Genomic DNA, 25,327 nt, shown 5'->3' with positions numbered 1-25,327 from the left:
TCTAAGGTGCCAGGTAAAATAGAAGACTCTAAGTTAAATTTAAGTTTTAGATAAATAACAAATAATATTTAGAACAAATTTATTGTAAAAATTATTTGTTGTTGGGCGGCGCCTGTGGCTTAGTGAGTAGGGCACTGGCCCCATATACTGAGGGTGGCGGATTCAAACCCAGCCCTGGCCAAACTGCAACAAAAAAAAATAGCCAGGCGTTGTGGCAAACACCTGTAGTCCCAGCTGCTCAGGAGGCTGAGGCAAGAGAATTGTATAAGCCCAGGAGTTGGAAGTTGCTTTGAGTCATGTGACCCCATGGCACTCTACTGAGGGCAATAAAATGAGACTCTGTCTCTACAAAAAAAAAAAAAAAAATTATTTGTTGTTAATCTGAAATTCAGGGTTAACTGAGAGTCCTATATTTGTATTTGCTAAGTCAAATAACCCTAAATTCGTCTCATAGGACACAATTGTCTCATATTTCCAAAATAGGCTTGATCTTAGCCAGAATGCCAGATGGGAAGCAATGATGGTTTTCAGAATAAATATTTTATTGTTTTTTTTTTTTTTTTGGTCTCAGAAAAAATGTTTTAATGAACTTTTGTTTAGAGTTCATAACTAAATTGAAGCTGTTCTCCCTAAGAAACATTGAAGTAAAATTATTGCTCTTGTTTTCTAGCTGGATGAAACTGGCTTTTATGACCAACACAAATGGTAAAATCCCAGTGAGAAGGTAAGTAAATCACTCCTGTCTGTTATCCGTTCCCTGAAACGACACCAAACCAGAGATCCCTTCACACGTGTTGGTGTGTTAATTGCCTTAAAGATATTTCTGAGATTCTAGTTTGAATTACTTTTTGAAATACTGTATTTGACTTGTAAAAATAATTTGTGGAAATAAAGCTGTGTTTCTTTCTCAAAATAGGTAGCAAAATAGGTACTTTAATAATTTAATTTAGATATTATCTGTAAATGTAAGCATTATTTCTTTAATCCTCTAATAAGTGGGCTTTAGGATTTAAGTTGATTTTTACTTACTTATACTGAGCAGCTATTAGCTGATTAAGTTTCTACTGTGCACGGCAAGCGGTGGTGTTTGGGCTATGGTGGGAGTGCAGTGTGGCTGCCCCTGAGCAGTGTGCTCTCCCTCGGGGCTGTGGTGGGAGTGCCGTGTGGCTGCCCCTGAGCACTGTGCTCTCCCTCGGGGCTGTGGTGGGAGTGCAGTGTCACTGCCCCTGAGCAGTGTGCTCTCCCTCGGGGCTGTGGTGGGAGTGCAGTGTCGCTGCCCCTGAGCAGTGTGCTCTCCCTCGGGGCTGTGGTAGGAGTGCAGTGTCACTGCCCCTGAGCAGTGCACTCTCCCTCAGGGCTGTGGTGGGAGTGCAGTGTGGTTGCCCCTGAGCAGTGCGCTCTCCCTCTCCAGGATTTAACAGGGTTGGAGTCCACCCTCTCAGGATTCCTCACGTGGTCTATCTCCAGGACTTAATGGGGACAGGATCCACCCACTCAGGATTCCCCACGTGATCTATCCCCAGGACTTAACAGGAACAGAGTCCACCCTTTCAGGATTCCCCAGGCAGTGGATCTCCAGTACTTAACGGTCTCGAGGTCCACCCTCTCAGGATTCCTCACGTGGTCTATCTCCAGGACTTAATGGGGATAGGATCCACCCACTCAGGATTCCCCACGTGGTGGATCTCCAGCACTTAACGGTGTTGGGGTCCACCCTGCAGGATTCCCCACGCAGTGGATCTCCAGTACTTAACGGTGTCAGGGTCCACCCTCTCATGATTCCCCATGTGGTAGATCTCCAGTACTTAACGGTGTCGGGGTCCACCCTCTCAGGATTCCCCATGTGGTGGATCTCCAGGACTTAACCGTGTCGGGGTCCACCCTGTCAGGATTCCCCACATGGTGGATCTCCAGTACTTAATGGTGTCGGGGTCCACCCTGTCAGGATTCCCCACACAGTGGATCTCTAGCACTTAACGGTGACTGGGTCCACCCTCTCAGGATTCCCCACGCAGTGGATCTCCAGTACTTAACGGTGTCAGGGTCCACCCTCTCAGGATTCCCCATGTGGTGGATCTCCAGTACTTAACGGTGTTGGGGTCCACCCTCTCAGGATTCCCCACATGGTGGATCTCCAGTACTTAACGGTCCACCCTGTCAGGATTCCCCACACAGTGGATCTCCAGTACTTAACGGTGACTGGGTCCACCCTCTCTGGATTCCCCACACAGTGGGTCTCTAGTACTTAACAGTGTTGGGGTCCACCCTCTCAGGATTCCCCATGTAGTGGATCTCCAGTACTTAACAGTGTCGGGGTCCACCCTGTCAGGATTCTCCATGCGGTGGATCTCCAGTACTTAACGGTGTCGGGGTCCACCCTGTCAGGATTCCCCACGCGGTGGATCTCCAGTACTTAATGGTGACTGGGTCCACCCTCTCAGGATTCCCCATGTAGTGGATCTCCAGTACTTAACGGTGTCGGGGTCCACCCTGTCAGGATTCCCCATGTAGTGGATCTCCAGTACTTAACGGTCTCGAGGTCCACCCTCTCAGGATTCCCCATGTGGTGGATCTCTAGTACTTAATGGTGTCGGGGTCCACTCTGTCAGGATTCCCCACGTAGTGGATCTCCAGTATTTAATGGTGACTGGGTCCACCCTCTCAGGATTCCCCACGCAGTGGATCTCCAGTACTTAATGGTGTCAGGGTCCACCCTTTCAGGATTCCCCACATAGTGGATCTCCAGTACCTAACAGTGACTGGGTCCACACTGTCAGGATTCCCCACGCAGTCCTCTTTGCTGCTGCTCACCACCTTTGAGGAGTAAGGGTTTGTTAATGGTCTCTGGGTATAGTTAGAAACTCTTGACATGGGAGTGGTGGGAATTCTTTAAGTACTCTCCAGTATCTTCTTTTGGGTGGGGGTGTGTGTTTGTGGTAAGCATTCACGGACATTCCAGAAAGTGGGTTGGCCTCAGAGTACCTGCTGTCCACATGAAGCCAGGAGTATGGTCATTAGACTGATGAAGCTAAGCCCACAACCTGAATCAAACATGGATTCTCCGGATACCAATTCATTCTTCTAGGATTCTCCAGACTTGGGATCTTGTTGACATCTTCTCTGGATACCACTTTAGCAAAGAAGCAAAGCAACAGTTAACAACAAACAAAACCCAGAACAGCTAGGTAGAATCCTGTCACACAGAACTTACCTGTCTTTCAGTCATGACACGGACAGGCCACCAAGTACATAGCATTTGAGTCAATTCAGTGAGCACGGGTATGCTGTTTACTCCTGCGATTTCTAACTCCTCCTTACCTCCCTCCCTTCTAGTCACTCCTTTCTGCTTTGACCCTTCTTTTCTGCATCCACAAGAGAGGATCTTCACACTCCTTGGATGTTACTCTATGCACATTTAATAGAATTGTCCTAGAATTGATCATTTTTCTTAATTCCATGTGTCATGACAATCATGAACAGAAGTATCCATGTGACATGACTGAAATATCTATAAAAAATGTAAATCATACAAATGATGAAGAAAATCTTGGCATTTTTTTTTTTTTTTGAGACAGAGTCTCTTTTTGTCACCCTAGGTAGAGGACCATGTTGTTATATCTCACAGCAACCTCAAACTCTTGGCTACAGGCAATCCTCCGGCCTCAACCTCCCCCTACCTGGGACTACAAGAGCCGGCCACAGCACGCAGCTAGTTTTAGAGACAGGGTGTCACTCTTGCTCAGGCCGGTCTCGAACGCCTGGGCTCAAGTGATCTACCTGCACCAGCCTCCCAGAGTGTTAGGATTAGGATTATAGGTGTGAGCCTATTTTGTTTGTTTGTTTGTTTGTTTACCCTTACATTGATGGCTAACGGAGTCAGAGACCTCAGGCTTTTTTTATGCTCTTTACATGACTATATGCAGGATTCTTTGCTTTCATTTAATAACTTACTAGTAAGCTAATTTTATGTCTTTTTGAGAATTTTTTTTTTAAAGAGTCCTGTTAGCCCTCTTACTGTGGCTGTTGGCAAAGCTACTTTACACTTATTTTATTTAAAAGCCTTTGTTTAGTTGAGCAATAGCTGGGCAACTAATTCAATGTATCTCATCATCCTGAAACTATTGCATTTTTATTTAAAATCCATGTTAAAGTAGTAAGTCCAGACTTTAGAGAGCACAGATAGCAGTCTGAAGAACAGAAATGTAGTTTGGATCTGTTTTGTTTTTATGTGCCTTGCTGCCTGCTTTCTCTTCCAAGATAAGTTTCAGGAATTAGACAAAGTGGAAATGCATAGATCACGATCCAAGCACTTCTGGCTAGCAGTTCTGGTTTCTCTTGTGTGCCTCGTACTAATCAAATGCTTGTCACACATGCTTTGAAGGTTTTTCTGATTCCAATGATCTTTATCTAGCATGTTACAAAATTACTACCTTTTCCACAGAAATAGCCTAGACATTTTGGCATCTCCTCTAGCACGCTGAGACACGGACTCCTTGGGGCTTGCCAATATTAACAGGTGTTTGACACAAGACATCTGTAATTTGGGGACAGTTTGTTAAGGGCTGATGAGAAGTTGATGCCAAGCCAAAAAAAAAAAAAGAAGTGGATAACTCTGCTGGTGGACAAACTGCCGATGGTTAAGTGGAAATTGTTCTCCATGTTCTAATGGATATGAAGAGTAAACACTTTTCAAATGTTTCAACACTATAATTCCGGAGTTTTTAAAATGGAAACTATTAATATAGTGTGGATAATGTTAAAGTGGATATGGCTTCACAGTCATTATACAGCTTGGGAATGGTCCCTGCTCTTTACCGTTAAAACAAAAAGTAATATCCTGGAAATTGCAGGAATGACACCTAAAGAAAAGTCTCACCCTCTATACATGTAATCTCATTAAGCCTGCCTTTCAAACACAAAAATTCACACTTTGACACATAAAACAACTTGGGCAACTCTCAAACTCATTTTAATTGAAAGAAGCCCCACTTAACAGGCTATGCAAGTAATTCTGTATCATTCATTCCACGTTACGTTCTGGAAAAGTCAAAGCTTTAGAGATAGAAATTGGGTCAGTGCTTGCCAGGGCTATGGGTAGGTACAGGGTATCAACTAGACAAGGGCAGAAGAGAACCATTTGGGGTGATGAAATTGTTCTTTGTTTTGACTATAGTAGTGGTTATACAATTATATACATTTGCCAGAGATCATCCAAAAAAAAAAAACAAACAAGTTTACTATATATAATTTTGCTTTTAATAAACCTGGCTTTAAAATAAAAAAAAAAAATCACACTCAATTTATCCTCCTACTCAGACTAAAACTTTGAAAATATTAATAACTTTCTGCTTAGCCATTTCTCACTGCCTTGTAATCTGGGTTGGATATAAATGGCTAGAGAGTTAGAAAATTGGTAGCCAGACAATAGTTGTAGGCAGTAGCTGGAGGGGGTTCCAAGGAAGACAGTGTGGTAAAGAAGGCTGTAAGCCTTGGATATGGTCATGGCAGCCCAACTCCTACTTAATCAACCATGTTGTGAAGCTCCCACAGCCTACAAGTAGGGTCTGGTTCTGCTGGGGAAGTTGCCCTTTATGTCACTTCAGGGTTTTTTGTGACTATTTCAGAAGATGAAGTTTAAGACCATTGGGTAGACCACAGACCCCTTGTGGGCAAAGAGTGGGACTCCCTTAGTTTCTAGGATCGTTGCAGTCTGGGTCACCTGCAAAGTCCCCTGGAGTAGAGTTTAACCAGGACTCTAATAGGTCTGGACACAAGAGTATTTGCTTTTGCAGCATTTCTTTTGTGGAAGGGAGGTGTGGTTTATTTTGAGTCATCAAAAACTCATTAAGTACCTGTCAACTATGAAGCCGAACTCTTGGGCCATGGGTCTATGTATAAAGGGTTGAATAAATTTTAGTCCTTTTATAAACATTCTGTGTTCCCATGAAATGCAGCCATATTATCTGCCCTTTACCTTCGCCCCTCTCTTTCCCCACTGAGACATCTTTGTTCTATGTCCTATTTCCTAGCAAGAGGATACTCTATTCCCTTCCCACTGGCACCCAAGTTCTGTTTCACCAGAAAGGCTCCGGCTCCATACCCTCTGTGTTCATCATAACCATGACAATCAGTTTTCATCTCACTATACCAAGGCTGTGTAAAGCTGAGGTGCAAGTTAGCTGGGATACCCCTATGCCCAGGTTTTCCTCCAGATCAGTGCCAGATTCTGCCCGGGGTCTATAGTTCTTACATGAACACATACTTTTTTGAAAAAAGACACCCCTAATAGCTACTTTCCCCTATTGAAAAGGTCACATGAGGGTGTGGGACACAATTAGAAGAGGGACTTTACCTAACAAATGCAAGCAACATAACCTAGTTCTTTGTACCCTCCGTGAATCCCCAACAATAAAAAGAGAAAAAAGAAAAGTCATGTAAATTGAAGCTCACCTCAATTTGGTGTATAAAAATTGCACTAATTCTTGAGAAGTGAGAAAATATAGACATTGCACCCTCTTCCCAAGGAATCTTTAAACCGTTTATTGATGTCACCCACGTACTCTCCGCCATGCCTGTAGATTTGTTAAAGGCCTCCTTGTATTTGAATACAGCTGTCTCAAGAACTCTTAAAAATGTACCTCTTGGACCTATTATGAAACAATAAAGCTGTGAATGAACACATAACCATTCATTTACCTAAAGCGACTTCTCCCCAGTCTATTTTGGGCAGTCGTACTCGGCAGCTGAAGTGGTGCTTTCTCCCACTCATCAAGATTAACTAGCTGTCAGGGCTCATGTCTAGGGCCTGCCTTCCACTTTGCAGGAATGGCTGGAAGTGGGGAAAGGCTGGGCACAAGATGCTGTTAAAATCCTCCTGCACTCACAGGGAGGGCATTGCAAAGCCAAACTTCACAGCGAAAGCAAGCTCTATCTTCAAGTCAAGGCTGGACTTAAGACTTTCGATTGTCACGGTTAAAGGCCAAAGGAAGGCTCCCTTTGCTGGCCAAGACCCACATCACAGCTAAGTTTGGGGTTCCAGGGTACAAGTCCTGTCCTCAATTGCTTCCATTATGAGTGTCGCCAATGCATTTGTCCTACGGAGTCTTTCCTACCTTTATCATCACCAGGAAATATGCTCATTAAAGTGCTATCCACTTGGTTATTCTGTACTAGTTAAAAGGCTATTCAGAAATTCCATGTCTTAGGGTGGTGCTAAGATGCTGCTGAAACATGGGCTTCTTGTTCCCTGGCTCCTTCCCCCTAGTCTGTCACTTCTATAAGAAGTCCCTAACCTGTGAGGCAGCTAACATTTCAGGGTGGCTCTAAGGTGCTCAGCTTGAAAACAAAAACAAAATGTGGAAAGCAGGATGAGGTGTTCACGGGCATGGGCTGAGTTTGAGGGTCTCCCACTTTTCCCCGAGCCCAGATACTGTCAATGTGAGGTTTTGTTCCAAGGCTACCGCTTCATTTGCCACTTTTGTCCAACACTGAGGCCCTCTAGTGCCCCCTGACCTCACAAGTACCTAGGGGACTGCTGGCCTCAGGGTCAAGTGGCCGCTAGCATAACCAGCTCCAGGAGCCAGAGAGATATGGAAGAGCTGGTTTGGGCAATAAAAACACCTACAAATCCTACAAATAAGTAATTTCATTCTCTTTTTCCCCTAATCCCACCATCCCCCTACTGTGACTTGGGTTTTGCATCTGACAGAACAGAATGACCAGTAACTTAAATTCCTCTCTTTCTTTTCTACCCTAGTATTACCAGAACTTTTGCATCAGGGAAAACAGAAAAGGTGATCTTTCAAGCACTAAAGGAATTAGGTCTTCCCAGTGGAAAGGTATGCATTAACTTAATGTGGTTCTAAAACCCTTCTGTTTATTTATGTCCTCATATGCAATAAGGTGGATTATTTATATTAAACTAATCTCAGACTCAGAATTAGCTTTGGTGACGTACAGTGTAGTTCATTTTCTCTTTGTCCTCCCTCCCTCCTTCCCTTCCTTCCTTCCATTTGTTTTATTTTGTTTGTTTGTTTGTTTTGTTTTGTTATTGGTCAATTGGAAAAAGTACTTTTTTAAATTAAATCATAGCTGTGTACATTAGTGCAATTATGGGGTACAATGTGCTGGTTTCATATACAATTTGAAATACTTTCATCACACTGGTTAACATAGCCTTCATCACATTTTCTCAGTTATTGTGTTAAGACATTTATATTCTACACTTGGTAGATGTAACATGTACCATTTAAAATGCACCATCCAACTCCCTTCCCGGCCTAAATCTCTTAAAATTCAAATAATTCAAAATTATTTTGTCAGTTTTATTAAGAAAAGGAAATGAAAGGCAGGTGGCTTTCTTGCCCAGGTTTTGTTTTAGAGAGACTCATCAGCACTGCCTCAATCAGGCACAAAAGTCAGCATAAATAATTAAATGAATTCAGTTCCCAAGATGACTGTGTAATATTTCATGGAGCTTCTCTCCCCACACAAACCATTTGTATTTATGGCCCTTCAGATTTAAAATAATTGAAATTAATTTATTGACTGCAAGAAAGATTTAAGCATGTTACTGCTTCAGCAAGTCCTATTTGGAACCTAAATTTCAGTATGAAAGGAAAATCTTTTATGATTATCCTAAGCCCCTTTAGATGGTCTTGAGAAAATGCACAAAATAGGCATAATTCAACATGAGGCTTGATTTATTCAGCATCCTGTAGGCAGGCACTTGTCTCCTTGAAGTAGAAACGAAGGAGCTGTTTCTTTCTATTTGTTCTTGGGGATATTTCCCCGAGTAAGCCCAGCTGTAGCCAGATGTTTGCACACACAAGTTTTGGCTACAGGAAACTAGGAACACTAATTGATTTACAGGCCTGAAAGTTGGTTGCCTGGCTTTTTCCATCAGCAAGATCAGAGATGGAGGCCCCAGGATTCTAGGTGGTCATCCCTGTGCTTCTCAGCCTCCAAGGAGAAAAAAAGGGTTCTACGATGTATGACATGCTTTTTATTCTTCACAGAATGATGAAATTGAGCCCGCGGCATTTACTTACGACAAGTTCTATGAACTGACACAGAAGATTTGTCCTCGGACAGATATAGAAGATCTTTATAAAAAAATGTAAGTCCCTTTTATGAAAAAGTGTCACCTAAATATTATCATTGTCCTGTTAGATTTGTAAGACATATATTTTGTCATATTTTAATATAGTATGTTGGCAGTATCTAGGAGTATCTAGTCAGGGTTATGTTTTCACCCCTTAGTTCATCACTGTAAAAGTTCACTCTGAGTTTTTGAGAAACTTTTACATAAATTAATTACAGCACCTGGAACTTCCCCTCACCCCCCTGCATTGGCTTTTACTAACTACCTACAATTTTAACCTGCTCCTTTAGGTATTAACCCGTTATGTGAACTAACTAGATCCAATTTGGAATGTTAGTAGGTTGTTGGAAAAGTCCATTCATTCCGGTTATTTCAAACGGATGACTTACATGTTGTTTTCGAAATAGTCTTCTGATAACGCTAAAGAATTGTAGACATTTTATGTGACCCAGCGGGAGTATTTTTTTTCCTTTGTTGCTGTTGTTGGTTGACCCTTGCCCCCGCCCCCACCTTACAAACAGTCTCTGGCCATTTTAAGAATTCACCTCTCCTTTCAGGGTTAGAAAATAAGTTTAGAATTATCACCCACCAATGTCAATGTCAACATGTAAATCGTACCTCCTGTAGCATCATATTCAAAAACTTACTTTTTCTAATAAATTTCTTTTCAGCAATGGAGACAAAACTGATTATTTAACGGTAGACCAATTAGTGAGCTTTCTAAATGAAGTAAGCTTTTTCATACATTAACTCCATAAGTCCGTGTGCAGTGGCTTGCCCCTCCTGCGTCCTCATTGCATGCCCGCGCCCTGATCTGCTCTGCTTCTGACCTGCTGATCTTTCCATTATGGCTTCACCAGGTGCAAAAATCAGCTGCCGCGCCCTGTGTGTTCACCTTGCTTCCCACATGTTGCCTTTGCACACTGCTTTTTGCTGGTTTCTGGCTGTGATATGTAGCTCTGGTTCTGTGTGTATGTGTGAGTGTTATAATATATTCATTTAATTAAATGTGTCTATGTTTTTGCAAGATGATGTTTAAGGTACTTTTTTATTTTCTATTGATCTCTTTAAATAGAAAGAGAATGGATTGAGTTGACCACACGGTAGTTGGATTCTCCATTGCTAACCTTATCTCATCCTTTTGCATGGACTGGAAATCCTTTTATTTCTGTCTTTGAATGGATTGCATGTAAGAAAAATATGTAGGTTCAAACAGAACTATCTTGACAATAAAGCAAAACAACTTGAGTTCCTGGGTGAAAATATGTTGAGTATTAGGTTAAATTAGATCGCCAGTTAAATTTTTACCTTTTATTTTTATAACAAGCTCGGAGCTAATTTTAGAATATGATTCACTTAACAACCAAAACTGGTGACAACATTTGCTTAAAGCACAAGAGGAAAATATTTTAGAATGAGTAAAGTTTGCAACTTTCATTACCACTAAAACGAACTTCTTTTTTCTTTATACATACTAAAAAGTATTTTCTCTTTAGTGAAACCCACCGAGACTCATAGGAATCCAAAAAGAAAAATTCCCTTTTTTTGCAACACAATAATAAGAGCATAAGTGAGAAATGAATAGTATATATATTTTTTCAAAGTAATTTAAGTTAATCACTGTATCGTAGAAGGAGAAAATGTTAGACAAGTTAGCATCAGGCCAGGCAAGAGGTGATGATTTAAAACAAGACAAAAGGCAGAGTGAGTGTCATTTTTCACTTTGGAAACAAATCACATCTTTGCCCAAAGGTCTTCTCTTTTCTTTCCTTGTGAGCGTTCACTGGCTTCCAATTTATAAAAGTTACCTTTTAGAAACTCAGTTAACTAAAGTCTAACTGCACTGGAGCAAGGGAGAGAAGGCACGCCATCCATCTGACCGACACCTCTAGTTTGAAATAATCCCTTCAGTACGATGCAGTATTTATTTTACTTGAAAACGTTTTAAGCTTTTCCACTCCACGAGTTTTTAGTCATGCGAATACTATGTTCATACTCTTTACCCAGATATGATCCACATTCTTATGCCGCAGTTGCTCAGCAGTTAAAATTGCCTTGCTGTGTTTCTTTAACCCATCCTCCCCTCCTGCCTTTTGTTTGTCTTGTTAACAAAACAGTTTTATTTCTCTCAGCTTCTTCCTGTACTTTGGGTCACTGATCATCTTAAGTTTGGCGAGATGGGCAGGAATCCTGCTTCCTACCAAAGAGGGAGGACGGTTTAGTGGAAAGGAGAAAATCTACCACATCATCAACTTGCCACTTCCTAACATAAGGCCTGTCGTGTGCTTTGGAATGAAGCCAGAGCCAGCCCTCTCCTAAACATTACAGAGACCTTAATACTGCATTTCTTTTTCTTTCTTTCTTTTTTTTTTTTTTGAGACATGGTCTCACTCTGTTGCCCTGGGAAGAGTGCCGTGGTGTCATAGCTCATAGCAACCTCTACTCTTGGGCTTACGCGATTCTCTTGCCTCAGCCTTCCAAGTAGCTGGAACTACAGGTACCCACCACAACGCTCAGCTATTTTTTGATTACACTTGTCACTGTTGTTTAGCAGGCCTGGACCGGGCTCAAACCTTCCACCCTTGGTGTATGTGGCCAGCGCCCTTACTCACTGAGCTACGAGCGCCGAGCCTTAATTCTGCATTTCACTGTTCACGTGAAGAAACAGTTCTGGCATCTTGAGAATAGGTGTAGCATTCCTAGCCTCGATCTAATGTTTTACCTTTTTGGATTATTTTATTGGCCTACCAGTAATCACTGTTGTAGTTCTTGTAAGTCTAAAACATAACATTCAATTTAAAAAAATGATCACCCATAATTTCTTGCTCTGCCATCAGAATTCTTCCTTAAAATACTTATTATTTGGCAAACTTCTAGCCATCACTGTTACCGTTGGACAATAGTATTAATTTTGGTTTATTTGTTTCCTTTTGCTTGGTTTCTCATTAACAGGAAGTAAGTACTTTAAATTTTTGTCCAGGACTGATGGAGTCCTTGATGTTCTGGATTGCTTTAGAGACCGTTAGACAGCTAGAAAAGTATATAGCCTTTGTTTTTAATCAAAGTATCTGCCCCCAATTTCTTCCTTTTCTATCTTCATGAACTCAACTGAAAGAACTAGACAAGTATTTGAATGTCTCCTTGAAAAAGCTCGTGAAACCCAGGGAACAGCCTGCCAGCTCCTTGCATCCCCATTTCTGAGTCCCACTCTTGCCCCTTTTATCTTTCCAGAAACAAAAACATCCCTTTAGGCAGAGCAACTTCAAAATTCATAACAAAAGTAGACAGAGAGTTCACTGGAGAAGGGAACACACAATGGAATGTAACACGTAACGCCAAAAGATTAGACTTAAACATTTTCGAAATGTCTTAGCCACCCAGTCTCAACAAGCCAGTATGCAACATTGCGTTGGAAGCCTTGGATCACGCAGTAGGGCAAGAAAAAATAAACAAGCCCTGTGAACACTGGGAAGGACAAAGCCCTAGTCTCATCTGCAGATATTGATGGTCTACCCTGATATTAAAAATGATCCACTGAAAAACTCTTGAAACTAAAAAGAGAATTTAGAAAGGTACCAGAGAAACAATGAGCAAAGCAGAACCAATAGATACATAGACGCCAGCATTCACCAATTAGGATACATAATGGGAAAAAATAAATCCCATTTATACATAGGTCACTATGAAAGTTTTGAGATGGACTGTGTTATGTCCATTATTTCACTTCCAAGAAACACAGTTGACAGCGTTCTTTCTGATTCACTTGTGCAAGTTTCAGCTTGCTCAGCTTATTGGTGTTACTGAGAGGGCTGCATTTGTTTCCATCCATGTGGATTTTATGTTTCTTGATTTTTGTGCATCTCAAAACTTTCGTAATGACCCACATATTACTAAAAGTCGTGCTGGCTCCTGCCACCCGGCCTGTAAATACCTTTACTATTTCTGTGGAACTTTCTGTTTGTTTTACTGTATCATATGATCACATTAGGGCTAAACTTGGCTTTTTTGTTTTATTTTTGCAGTTGAAAGAATATAAAAAGGGGCCCATGCTCACTTTCATTTTATGTAAGAAATTTATTCTTTAATGCACAGGCAAAGAGAGAAAATGAGATATCGATATCTAGTCTTATGAGTAATCTTACTCTTGTCAATCATTCTTTGTCCTTTTTTATATACTTTTTAATATTATTTATGTCAACATCTGTCTATCCCAGTGCTACTTGGACTGAAGCCACTGGATGCCTCTTCTCAGTACTAATAAAGACATGATAATGGAGTCCTATCCATCACATTCTTATGGACTTGGACACAGTTCTGGGAGCTATTTGTAGAAGCTACTTAACATCTCCTTTACAAAGCACTGGATACAGTGGGGTGAATACTTTGGGTACTTTGTCCTCCCAGATCCAGGCTGAAACTAATGGCCCCTGAGAGCTATGATGCATTTGCCCCACTGTGCTGGGTCTTTGTGGGACAGTTCTGCAACCTTCTTACTCTGAGATTAACTGGAAACTATCTTTATCCCCACTGGGTTCTCGTGCACAGTTTTGTGACTCTAATGCCAACTTTGCCATTTTTTTCCCTATCTCTGGAGTGCCCAGATTGCACTGTGCTACCTTTTTGAAACATGAAAATTTTAGGGAAAGCCAAAGAGTGTGCTCTCTGGAAGAGCAGAAGTAAACTCGGGGTGCAGTTTAACGTTGCGCTTCATGCTTCTTTGCTGAGAATGTAGTTTTCAGAATAGGGGATTACGACGCACCCATCTTAGAACACAGCTTTCCTGCCTATTGCTTCTACCAGGCAGGACAGCCTAACATTGCCTGGGCTAGAGTGCAGCAATGGCATCATTGCATCTCACAGCAACCTCAAACTCTTGGCCTCAAGCAATCCTCCTGCCTCAGCCTCCTGAGTAGCTGGGACTACAGGCACCTGCCACTACACCTGGCTAATTTTTTAATTTTTATTTTTTGTAGAGACAGGGTTTTGCATGTTGCTCAGGCTGGTCTTGAACTCCTGGCTTCAAGCCATCCTTCCTGTTGGCCTCCCAACGTGCTAGGATTATAGGCATGAGCCACCATGCCCAGCCTAGACCAGTGATTCTTAAACTTGATCACATTGGACTCACCTGGAAGGCTTATTAAAACACAGATTTATGAGTTTCACTCCAGAGGTCAGATTCAGTAAATCCGGGGAGCGGCCTGAGACTCTGTTTCTAACAAGCTCCCTGTTTTTGGCAATGCCAGTGCTGCCACCCGCAGGCCACTTAATGCAAGTGGCAGCATCGTGAGAATACACCCACAGACACCTACAAAAATACACATGGATGGGCAGCGCCTTTGGCTCAAAGGAGTAGGGCACCAGCCCCAAATGCCCGAGGCGGCGGGTTCAAACTCAGCCCTGGCCAAAAACTGCAAAAAAAATGGAAAAAAAAATACACATGGAGTTGTCTGAATTCCCTCTCCTTTTTCTAATTCTACCCTCCTCTTCCTTCAAGCTGAATCCCTTCTTTCTCTCACTTTTTAATTCATATGGATTTGCCTCATTATCTCTATGAGTTCGAAATACTTAACCAATGAACGTGTCGTTAAACCCAAGGACTTCATTTTATAAGGAAGAGAAGCACAGTGGCCAGCTGGTGATATAACACTGCTGAGGTTTCAAAAGGACCTTTTCCATCTCATGTTCATCTTTTTCCACCTGATATTATCAAATGGGCTATGAAAAGGGATGTGCCTACAAAGAGGGTTTTTTCTGTGGTTGTTGGTTTGTTTGTTTTTTTTTTTTTAAATCAATGCCTTCTCACCAGAGGGGAAGAGAGTGTTGTTTCTTTGAATAGCAGACTCTGTTGCATGATGGCATTGTTTCCTGAACAGGATGTGGAGCATGCCTTCACTTGCCTGGCCGTTCATGGTCCACCTCACAATCCCTCTTTCTCTGCATTTCCTATCACTTTTGTTTTGATGGTCTCTAGGCTGTTATTAAGATAACAGTTTCTGCTGTAACATATGCATGGATGTGAGCTGTTGTGAGCCATAATTTCTTAGATTGCAACAGAAGCATGCTTCATTGGGATAAATTGACCAAAAGTGATCGATTTTTGTGGGGGAGAAGGGAAACCAGAAAAGGTGGGGCCACCTGTGTTTTAGGAGATTACATCAAGTGTTCTATTGGCCAAGGTGCTGCATTCATTCTTGATGCAGCGCACTTCTGGGACGATCATTCCAAAACAAATGGGGAAAGAAAATCCATATGAACTTTTAACAATTGTTCCTTCAGTACCTCTGCAGCAACGTTTTTTCGAAGTCTGTGCATATATTTGGGTAAAGAGTTATTGCCGAGGTCCTGTTTATTGACCCGATTCTGCTCACATCTGCTTATCTGTCATTATTCCATTGAATTTTGCTTTATTTATTTATTTATTTATTTATTTATTCATTTATTTGAGGGATCAGTAGGGACACAGTGCAGCCTTTAGTCCACAGCAAACAATAGGAAAGTTTAACAGACCCACTGCCTCCAGATACACACAGCCTCATGCACGCGCACACACACAAACACACGCACAACTGTAGCTAAGTTGGTTAGCAAACTGGACTTCCCATCATTGCTGTGAAGTCAGGATGACATCACTGCAGGACCAGCATTGTTCCTGCTGCCTCAGTGTCATACCAGGAGCACCGAGGTATCAGTTTGAAAAGGATAATATCACCCACTTCCTAAGTGCCCTAGTCTTTCACTTACTCTCTGCCCAGAGGATTTTATAGTGTTTATAGATGATAGACATCCTTGTGCTGATTAATTTTCATCATTAAAATCGATTCATTTTGAAAATATTTCCTCTAGCAAATGAAGTTCGCTGAGTGCCCAGGATATTTTTTATTGATGTAGAAAGATAGAATGAAATTTTAATGATGGTTGCCTACCTGACATTAGGGTTTTTTGGTTGTTATTATTTCTGAGGTTTCGGGGGACACTTGAACTAGCACATTATTTATTTATTTGAATATTTAGGGGGATGGTTTTTGCTTTTCTAAAAAATACTTTGACCACACTTTTTATAGACGTTATATCAAATGTCTTACCTGGGGTGTGGAAACTGGAATACAGTACATTTGACACGCACACTGTTATTTTTCCTTTATCTTTGGAAATGCAAAAGAAAATGAATTTTCTCTGTCTCCAGTTCAGAGAGAGTAACCTCAAATCTGGACTTCTCAAATTATAGTTTAGGGAGAAAGAAAGGCAGTAAAATTCCATCTTTGTAATTATAAACATGATAGCCTACATATATTTTGTTTTAAACATTATAAAATTAGCCATGTGTAGGCCTCAAGGGTTAGAAATGTCAACCTAAATGGAGTTATTTTCTTGCCATAGCATCAGCGAGATCCTCGACTGAATGAAATTTTATTCCCCTTCTATGATGCTAAAAGGGCAATGCAGATCATTGAGCTGTATGAACCTGGTGAAGATTTGAAGACAAAAGGTAATGAAAATGGGAAACAAAATTTCCCTTAAAGCAAGAGAAGCCTTTGGATTTTTAAGTAAAAGTATCTGTAAATGGTTTGGAGTTCCCTAAATGTAAGGATGTGTGACTGATTTTTTTTTTTTTTTGCCCTTTCCTAAGGTAGTATAAATTTTACCTTATGTCAAAATTAGTTCATGCTGCCTGAAGTATACTGTTAAATTTATTATGCTATTAAACATATTATAGTGATATTTTGCCCTTGTACTTTCACGTATTAGATTTTAGTATTGTATTTAGTATTAGATTTAGATATTAGATTTATTATATTGTTTAATATATAGCATTTATTTAGTATTAGATTTAGATGTTAAATTTATTATATTGTTTAAAATGTAAAAATGCCAAATACAGTCTCAATTTTCAATCTGAATTTCTTTCATAAAAAATATTTGACATCTTCCTCTTCTCTCTCATTTGCCAAGCAAAAATACATTTATTACATAATTTGGTTTGTCCTCTGACTCCTCCTTTGGCCTCTGGTATGAAAGATACATTCAATTGATATGGAAATTAAGTAGTCAGGAATCACTTGAGCAAACTGCTGGTCTTTCTGGACCTTTGTCCCATTTAAAGAACTTTTGGGAAATTAAATGTTGTTCCATATAAATTATATGTTATTCCATGTACCATAAATTGTTTCTATACAACTTGGTGAATGTTTTGGCAGTAGTTTGTGAAGTGAAAATGTACCTCTCCTGCAGCCCAGTATTTCCACTGTCAGGTAGGTGCCCTGGAGAATCTCGTACGTTTCCTTAATTCTGAATGTCAGAGTGTCAGGGAACCCTGACACCTCTGCCCCATCTGTACCCACTCACTAGGTAGCTCATCCTGGCCAGTGCATTAAAGTTCTCTCTGTATGTGTAAATTAAACTCACCAGTCCTAACTTCTGACTTAAACTACAGAGCCATGGTAAAACTCTCTATTTGGATGATAAATGGACTTTTCCAGTGTATATGTAAAACATATGTTTGGCATCTCCCCACAACCCACACTATTCCTTCCCCTACATATAAAATGGTATCATTATTTACCCAGCTTTTCAAGTCAAAACCCTTAGGATCATATCCGAACTTGTTTCATCATATCCGATTCATTAGCGGAATCTGTAAGATCCAGTCTCAAAATAAATCCTGAATAAATCACTTCTCAACAATTCCACCACTACAGTGTATCCATCCCTCCCTGGGCAATGCCAGTTGGCTTCTAACTAGTCTACTCCTCCATACTCAAAGCCCTACAATTTATCCTCCACATAACAGCCAGAGTAAACCTTCTACAACCAAACCTAATTATGTGATTTTTCTCTTCAGAACCCACTATAGGCTTCTCAACACACTTAGAATAAAATCCGAAGTATTTACTTACTGAGGACTAAAGCCCAGCTGATGCAGCCTTTGGCTCCATCTCTAAATTCCTTTCCAGCTAATGGTTTCCTTGGTCGCTCTCTCCATCTTGCTGTGATTGGGTAAATGTGGGACTCACGTGCCCACATCATGATCTGGGTATCCTCCTCCTGGGGTGGGTTTCCCGAGTGTGCACAGGTTTGCTCCCATGAGTGTGTGTGACCTCTTTGGAGGGGCTTTCACTGCCCACATATCTAACATGGCGACTGGTCATTCTCCATCACCTTCCCTCTTGCTTTCTTTGTCCTTCTAGCACTTCCATGACATGATACTTGCATTTATTTGTTCACTTCTTTGTTTCTTTCACCTATTATATGTGAGTCTTCATGAAGGCAAGGCTTGTGTCTTCTATCACAGCACCTGTCCTGGTGCCTCAAAAAGTACTTGCTCTTAAAATGACCAACCGAATGTGCCCAAGGAGAGGACAGAAATTTCTACTTTCATTCCTTTGACTGTAATTAGAAATGCCCTATGTATCCATCAATGGAATAATGGATAATAAACTATGGCATATTCACATATAGACTTCTGTACCTTCAGTGAGAAATAAATGAACAAGAGCTACAAATAAATGAACAAGACTTATCCTGCATAAGTCACAGGAAAACACAGAGTAAAAAATAGCAAGTTACAAATGCACATAGTGGGCTAGCTTTGTTATCAACATTCCAGTCTCCCTATTGTTTGGATAAATGCATGTGGAGGGGCAAAACCATTTGAGAATGTCAAACACTGAAACTACAGCTAGATAGTGAAAAGGAATGGGATCAAAGTGTAGGGTGCATAGGGTGCTGCAGTGGCCTTGGTAATTATGTGTTCTTTCAAGGCATAGAAAGTAAATAAGGGACGTATTAAGATCACACAAAGATGTGGTATAGGTCCATGGCTATTTATTGTGCTATCACCTGTACTTTTCTGTAAGTTTGCAATCAGTTCATAACTTGCAAATTCTTAAATTGAAGAGTGTGAAGCTGGGCTGGGGATGACTGGTGGAGTAGGAGAGGCACGTCCCCATTGACTGACTCGTGGGCCTCGTGGGCCTCGTGGGCCCTGCCCCAGATCAGAAAGGTCTGATTGAAATGAATGGTGGCTTTGGTGCCATACTTCAAAGGCCACTATCCACTCTTCTCGCCAGTCCCATACCCTGACTTTTAGATAAAATAGGAAACTGAATGGTTTAAATTCATAGGACCCATGGTCACCAAGAAAAATCCCTTCTGCAATCCAGTGAGAACGATGCCATAAAGCTGCTCCACTTTCATTGTCAAAGGTCTCCTCTTACATATGTACTCATTTGAAAGCAGATAGGGCCACTATTTTCCCCCCACTTCACAGAAGAGGAAGCTAAGATCCAATGGCTTAAAGGAGGGAGCAGCAGAGGCAGAATTAGACACGGGTCCCCTCTGCCCTCCTCCCCCACTGCATTTCTGTCGTTTGGGGACTATGTCCTTGTGCCATCAAGGATATGAAAGCAGAATGCCACTTGTCTGTGGAATGTATGGTCTTCCTTCTAATGTACAATTCTTATTTTACTCAAATTCTCAAAGACGAAGTTCTAGGGAAAGAGGCCATGAAATTGTTTTTACTCTTACTGTTTAAGCTGTCCCAGCGTCCAAGAATAAAAAACCTGAGATGCGCATCTTCAGCGTTACCAGTGCTACTAAGATGTTCTTTTCCCCCTAGGCCTCATGTCAAGTGATGGGTTTTGCAGATACCTGATGTCAGATGAAAATGCCCCAGTCTTCCTAGATCGCTTAGAACTTTACCAAGAAATGGACCACCCTCTGGCTCACTACTTCATCAGTTCTTCCCACAACACCTATCTCACTGGCCGACAGTTTGGAGGGAAGTCTTCGGTAGAAATGTACAGACAGATTCTTCTGGCTGGTTGCAGGTCAGAAACTCAAAACATCAGTTTGTTATTTGTCTGTGATGCCCTTTTCCTTTTCTCTGAAAAATAGGAAATAGTAATCAGAGTGAAAAGGAAATTCATTCTTCTCTTTAATAGATTATAATAGTCGTTTAACCTTGAGGAAGGAAGAACAATCTCTTCAGAAAGGTCTGGATCCGTCCCTGTGGATCAAAAGACATTCTTATTATAAACTTAAAATATGCTTTAAAAAATTTAAGAGACAACATGTATATTTTAAGAAGGCATGGTAAATTTTTTATTAACTATAGACACCTGTAATTTTAGCCTTATTTAATGTAAAATTTAAAAAATGTAGTTCTCTGAAAATTAGAAAGTGAAAAATAAGAAATATAGTCACAATATATTTTTTTCCTTGGTTATCAAGTAAGCAGGACTTTTTTTAATCTTGCTCTTTTAATATATGGAAATTCCTTTTTTTTTTTTGAGACTGAGTCTCACTGTCTCACCCTCGGTAGAGTGGCGTCACAGCTCACAGCAACTTCAAACTCTTGGTGTCAAGTGATCCTCTTGCCTCAGCTTCCTAAGTAACTGGGACTACAGGCACCCACCACAATATCCAGCTATTTTTGTTGTTGTTGCTGCAGTTGTCATTGTTGCTTTAGCTGGCCTGGGCCGGGTTTGAACCTACCAGCCTCGGTGTATGTGGCTGGCGCCATAACCACTGTGCTATGGGCACCGAGTCCATATGGAAATTCTTTAAAAGAAATTAATTATGTCAATACTAACATTCACACATTTCCTCTGAATACTTGAATGTGAAACACTTAAACACTAAGAACATTTTTAATACAGCCAAAGTAACATTATCCATCTTATCAAAATTAGAAAATTAATTTTAATGTCATCTAAAACCCAGCTCATACTCAAATTTCCCCAGTTATCCTAAAATTGTCCTTTATTGAAGCCACAAGTAGTATTTCATCCAGAACCATGCTGTTTGGTATGTGCCTTAAGACTCTTTTAATCTCCGTTAGGACAATCCCATCTTGATGATACCAGCCTGACAAGGAGTAAACTATGTTTTTAAGCTGTATGTCCCATGAAATAATCGTATTGTTCAACTCATTCCATTTTCTGTTGTGTAAGAAAACAATTTATGTTGATGTCTTTTAATTTGCACACACACTATTTTACTGTAAAGTTTCAATATTGTAATTTCACTGTGTCCCTAGATGTGTTGAACTTGACTGTTGGGATGGAAAAGGTGAAGACCAAGAACCAATAATAACTCACGGAAAAGCAATGTGTACAGATATCCTTTTTAAGGTAAATTTTAAAATTACACACCAACGTGTAATTTTCAAACAATGTGAAAATTCAGGAGATAGGGAAATGGAGAAAAGAAAACACTTTCATGAAGACATTTTTTTCATTTTCTCAGACATTGTTCCATCGTATTCCTTTCTTCTAGTTTTGAGGAGACAGTCAAGACAAATGTCTTCTCTACTTAATGTCTCCTTCCAGATACTTTCCCTGATTTCAAAGGGTTTGTCTGTCAGAGTTTACCTAGTTTTACTTCCCTTAAATATAGTCTTTCATTTTCTTACCTAGTTATTTGCTTACTTACTTTGCATTATTCCTGAAAGACTTCTGGGTGGCATTAAAAAAAAAAAATAGACTACAGAAAATAAAAAGATTATAAAAAGAAGAGGATAAGACGAGGTTAGAGTTTATGGGTGCTTAAGAAACCCTGTGATCTTGCAAGCCATACCATAAATCGGGCTCCAGCTTTCTAGAATTCAGTGCAAAGGGGAGACAGGATGTGTAAAATACAGACACAGTGGTTGGTTCAGAGAAGCACAGTTATTCCCAGTGACAAATTTTCTCTCAAGACTCCTCATAGAAAAGAATCTGTAGTTTGCTAATGGCCTTTTGACCTCAGAGTATACTCTGAAGGCTAGTTCCTTAGAGTGTTCCTCCATGACCTCATGATATCCTGCTAAAAGACAAGTCCAAAGTATGAAATTCTGTGGTTGGCTAATATCAGATTTGATATATCTCAGGATAAATATTACAATACCAAGAGCAATGGTTCTTCTCTCTCTCTACATGTGAAAAAAACCAGGTTTTTTTTTTTTTTATTAAATCATAGCTGTGTATAATAATGCAATCATGAAGTACAATGCGCTGGTTTTATATACAGTTTGAAATATTTTCATCGAACTGGTTAACATAGCCTTCATGGCATTTTCTTAATTATTGTGTTCAGACTTTTGGTGCATCTTACAAGGGACCAGGGGTGTTTATAAAAATGCAGATGCCCAAGCTCGGTATATATAATTTCTCTTAGCCAAGATGCTGGTGGCTTTGACCAGCAATGAATTCAAGGTTATATTTCTTGGGAAGTACACAGAATATATTCAAGTGGGAAGCCATGAATTTGCATAACCAGCCAAAATGACAGGAAGGGGTATTTTCTCTTTGGAGAATTGAGGAGCCTCCTAAGGGAAGGATGGACCTGAAAAGAAGGCCAGACTCTCTCAGTTTAGGACAAGCAAAAGAGCACTCTAGGACAGAGCCACATTTTTCCTCAAGGAATAATTTTTCGTCAACTCAAGTGTTGACAAACAAGATGACAATCATTTCAACCTGGGAAGAAACTTTAATCAAGAATAACTAGAACAACCTAAACTAAACTAAATAACTAAAACTAACAACCACTTCAGCCATAGTATGGTAGGAAAATATTTCAAGATTATCTAACCTTGGGTATTATCATTTCAAATAGATGTCTCTAGGTAACAATTATAAAATATTTTCCTGATTAACCGAGTGAAGGGATTTGCTCTGTCATTAGCCTAAAACCAGTAAGAATTAATTTGGGGACTTTTAGCAAATGTGATGCTCTGGTTGCAGACTGTTGGTGTGAAAGCTAAGCAGAGACAGGGAACAGCCATCTGTTAGAGTCTCTCCTAGTTCATGGAGATAGAGGCAGAGGGAGGCAGATATGTGCAGCTCATCCAAAAGTTGTTATCAAGTGATTGAGCGCCACGTTTCAGACAGGGGGATCCAGAACACTGACCTGTTTGGCCTCATATATTGCCCACCCAAAGAGGCAACTAGCCCTCTTCACCATCTAATATGAAACAATGTCACACCAGTTGGCCAAAACTGATTCCCAAATACAAGCTTCCAGCGGTCCCAAGGTTGTTATGAACACATTTCTCCATGAGGTGGTGGTGTGGGGGGAGGGGGGGAGAGTGTCCTGTAGTGAAAATCCCTGTGTCAAAAGCTTACACAGAAAAAAGATGAACTCTGCACCCCTGATGTGGCCCATGACCAAGCAAAGAATTGGCGTGCCATTTAGATGAAACCTCTTGTAAGTTAATAGTACCATAATTCAACCTATAGAGGTTTCTGAATTACCAGAATTGACTTCCTGAAAGGCTCAATTAATAGTCCCTGAATAGTTTCAGGCAGGTGCTTTAAAGTTTTTGCTCTTTTCTCTCATTAACACTCTTTATCTTTAAAGGATGTAATTCAAGCCATCAAGGAAACTGCATTTGTCACGTCAGAATATCCTGTAATTCTCTCCTTTGAAAATCACTGCAGGTATAAGGATTCATTCTGCTCCCATCACTGAGTGGTATTGTTTCCAAACCCCCATTCCCCATCCTGCTCTGCATCTTTTTTTGAATAGCTGAATAGTTTGTTTTGTAAAGTGCTAAATTCTAAGTAATCCTCCAGTAGGGACACATAGTCTTATGCAAAACAAAAACGGAAGTCATTGGAATGTGTCTCAGATGCTTGCTCTAAACAAAAGATCACGGCTGGGAATCCTTGTTTAAATTTCCATTGAATGGGAAGATTTGGCAGTATAAGTGAAATCAGACTTTAGTAACTTAAAAGACATTTTTTTTTTTATTCTTCTTACCAGCAATTAGTTTGGGGCAGAAATCCACCTTTTTAATTATACCAGTTAAAATTATGGCATTTAAACGTACATCTCACATTATCATTAAGGGGACAATCACGTATTTTGCAAAGTGGGCGTCTTTAATTGCCTAGGAATTTGGTGTTTCTTATTCTTGGACAGTTAATGGATGTTTGAATTTACAAATGCCACTTCTTTCTCTCCAGCAAATATCAACAGTACAAAATGTCCAAATATTGTGAAGATCTATTTGGGGATCTCCTGTTGAAACAAGCACTTGAATCACATCCAGTATGTATTTTTAGCAAACCATATTTCTAGCATGAATGGATTTGTTTTGAAATTCATTTCTGAAGGGTCAAGTAGCACTGAAGGGTGAATGTTAAAGATCTTCATATTTATTTATATTCTTTGGTACAAAAGGCTCTCATCATACTTCAGAGGGGTGTAGAGAAAGCTGCATAAAAATAAACATCTGAAATAAACATAAGGTTCCGTTTCATTTAGAAGATTGTGGGTCTTATAGTTTCTCAGATATCAGTCCTAAAATTTCCAGGCTAAGAGAGATTTGGCAGTCATTCTCAACTTTAGTTACATGTTAGAATTGTCTGGGGAACTGCTAAAAACACCTATATCGGGGCCCTACACAGGATTGATTTAATTGATCCAAGGTCAGTCCTGAACTTGGTGTTTTATTAAAAGCCCTTGAGGTGAATCAATGTGTATCCAGGGTTCAGATCCCAGGGGAGCCTGTTGCTATGGAAAGTTCAAGTTCCCAACTCCAGAATAAATACTTGGGCAATGTTATATATACATTTTTGAACTCATTTTTTTTTCCTGTGGTCCATAGATGGGCTTGATGGGCTGTATGAACTCATTCTAAATTGTATACAATTTTTTGTATATAATTATTCCAGAGAGAGCATCACATTTTTATAAAGATCTCTGACCTCCAAGATCATAGATGTGAGTAGCAAGAGAACTAAAGAAACGGAAGCAGAAAACACTCTATGGTAGATAAATATTTCACCCCCACTACTGACAAAGCAGCCCTATTCACATGTGAAAGACAGGCCTGAAGTTTCAGAGAACGATTGCCCCCACCCCATGCTTCCTCCCTCTGGAAGTACCACAACTCTGAGCACCTGTTTTTCCTTTGCCTCCCAGGGTTCTCCAGCAGAATCGAGCCATAACTTGCTTGATAACATGCCCTCGATTGGCTGCCTGTCTTCCTTTTCTCACTTTCTCACTCCTCTGTTAGAGTTTCCTCCCTAAGGAAACTACAGGTGCATCTATCCATGTCTCTGAGGTTGATTCTACCGGGACCCAAATTAAAAATTTTCCCTGAATTGTTTTATTTATTTGTTTGTTTTCAACCTAGGCCATCTGTTTATTTTCCTGGTTTTGTTAAGATGCTTGCTTTGGTGGAAATAACCCTATATTAGTGAAGTGATGTGCACACCCGTGAAAGGTGTCGTGGGAGGC

The 25,327-nt window shown here is 40.4% G+C and overlaps 1 protein-coding gene across 6 annotated transcripts in view; it reads left to right on the top strand.

Annotated features, from left to right (window-relative positions):
• The window catches only part of PLCB4 (phospholipase C beta 4), a 454,629-nt gene that overhangs the window by 347,438 nt on the left and 81,864 nt on the right, over positions 1–25,327 (top strand). For all 6 annotated transcript variants that reach the window (XM_053574237.1, XM_053574236.1, XM_053574241.1 and 3 more), the window contains 9 exons: positions 671–724; positions 7,757–7,838; positions 9,018–9,118; positions 9,775–9,832; positions 16,481–16,589; positions 19,719–19,929; positions 21,141–21,234; positions 23,441–23,520; positions 24,049–24,133. In XM_053574237.1, the coding sequence (XP_053430212.1) occupies positions 671–724; positions 7,757–7,838; positions 9,018–9,118; positions 9,775–9,832; positions 16,481–16,589; positions 19,719–19,929; positions 21,141–21,234; positions 23,441–23,520; positions 24,049–24,133 (874 nt within the window). The remainder of the gene's footprint in view (positions 1–670; positions 725–7,756; positions 7,839–9,017; positions 9,119–9,774; positions 9,833–16,480; positions 16,590–19,718; positions 19,930–21,140; positions 21,235–23,440; positions 23,521–24,048; positions 24,134–25,327) is intronic.

Source organism: Nycticebus coucang, chromosome 21, assembly GCF_027406575.1.
Source record: "Nycticebus coucang isolate mNycCou1 chromosome 21, mNycCou1.pri, whole genome shotgun sequence".
Lineage (NCBI taxonomy): Eukaryota > Metazoa > Chordata > Mammalia > Primates > Lorisidae > Nycticebus > Nycticebus coucang.
This window is presented reverse-complemented; position numbering and strand designations above follow the sequence as displayed.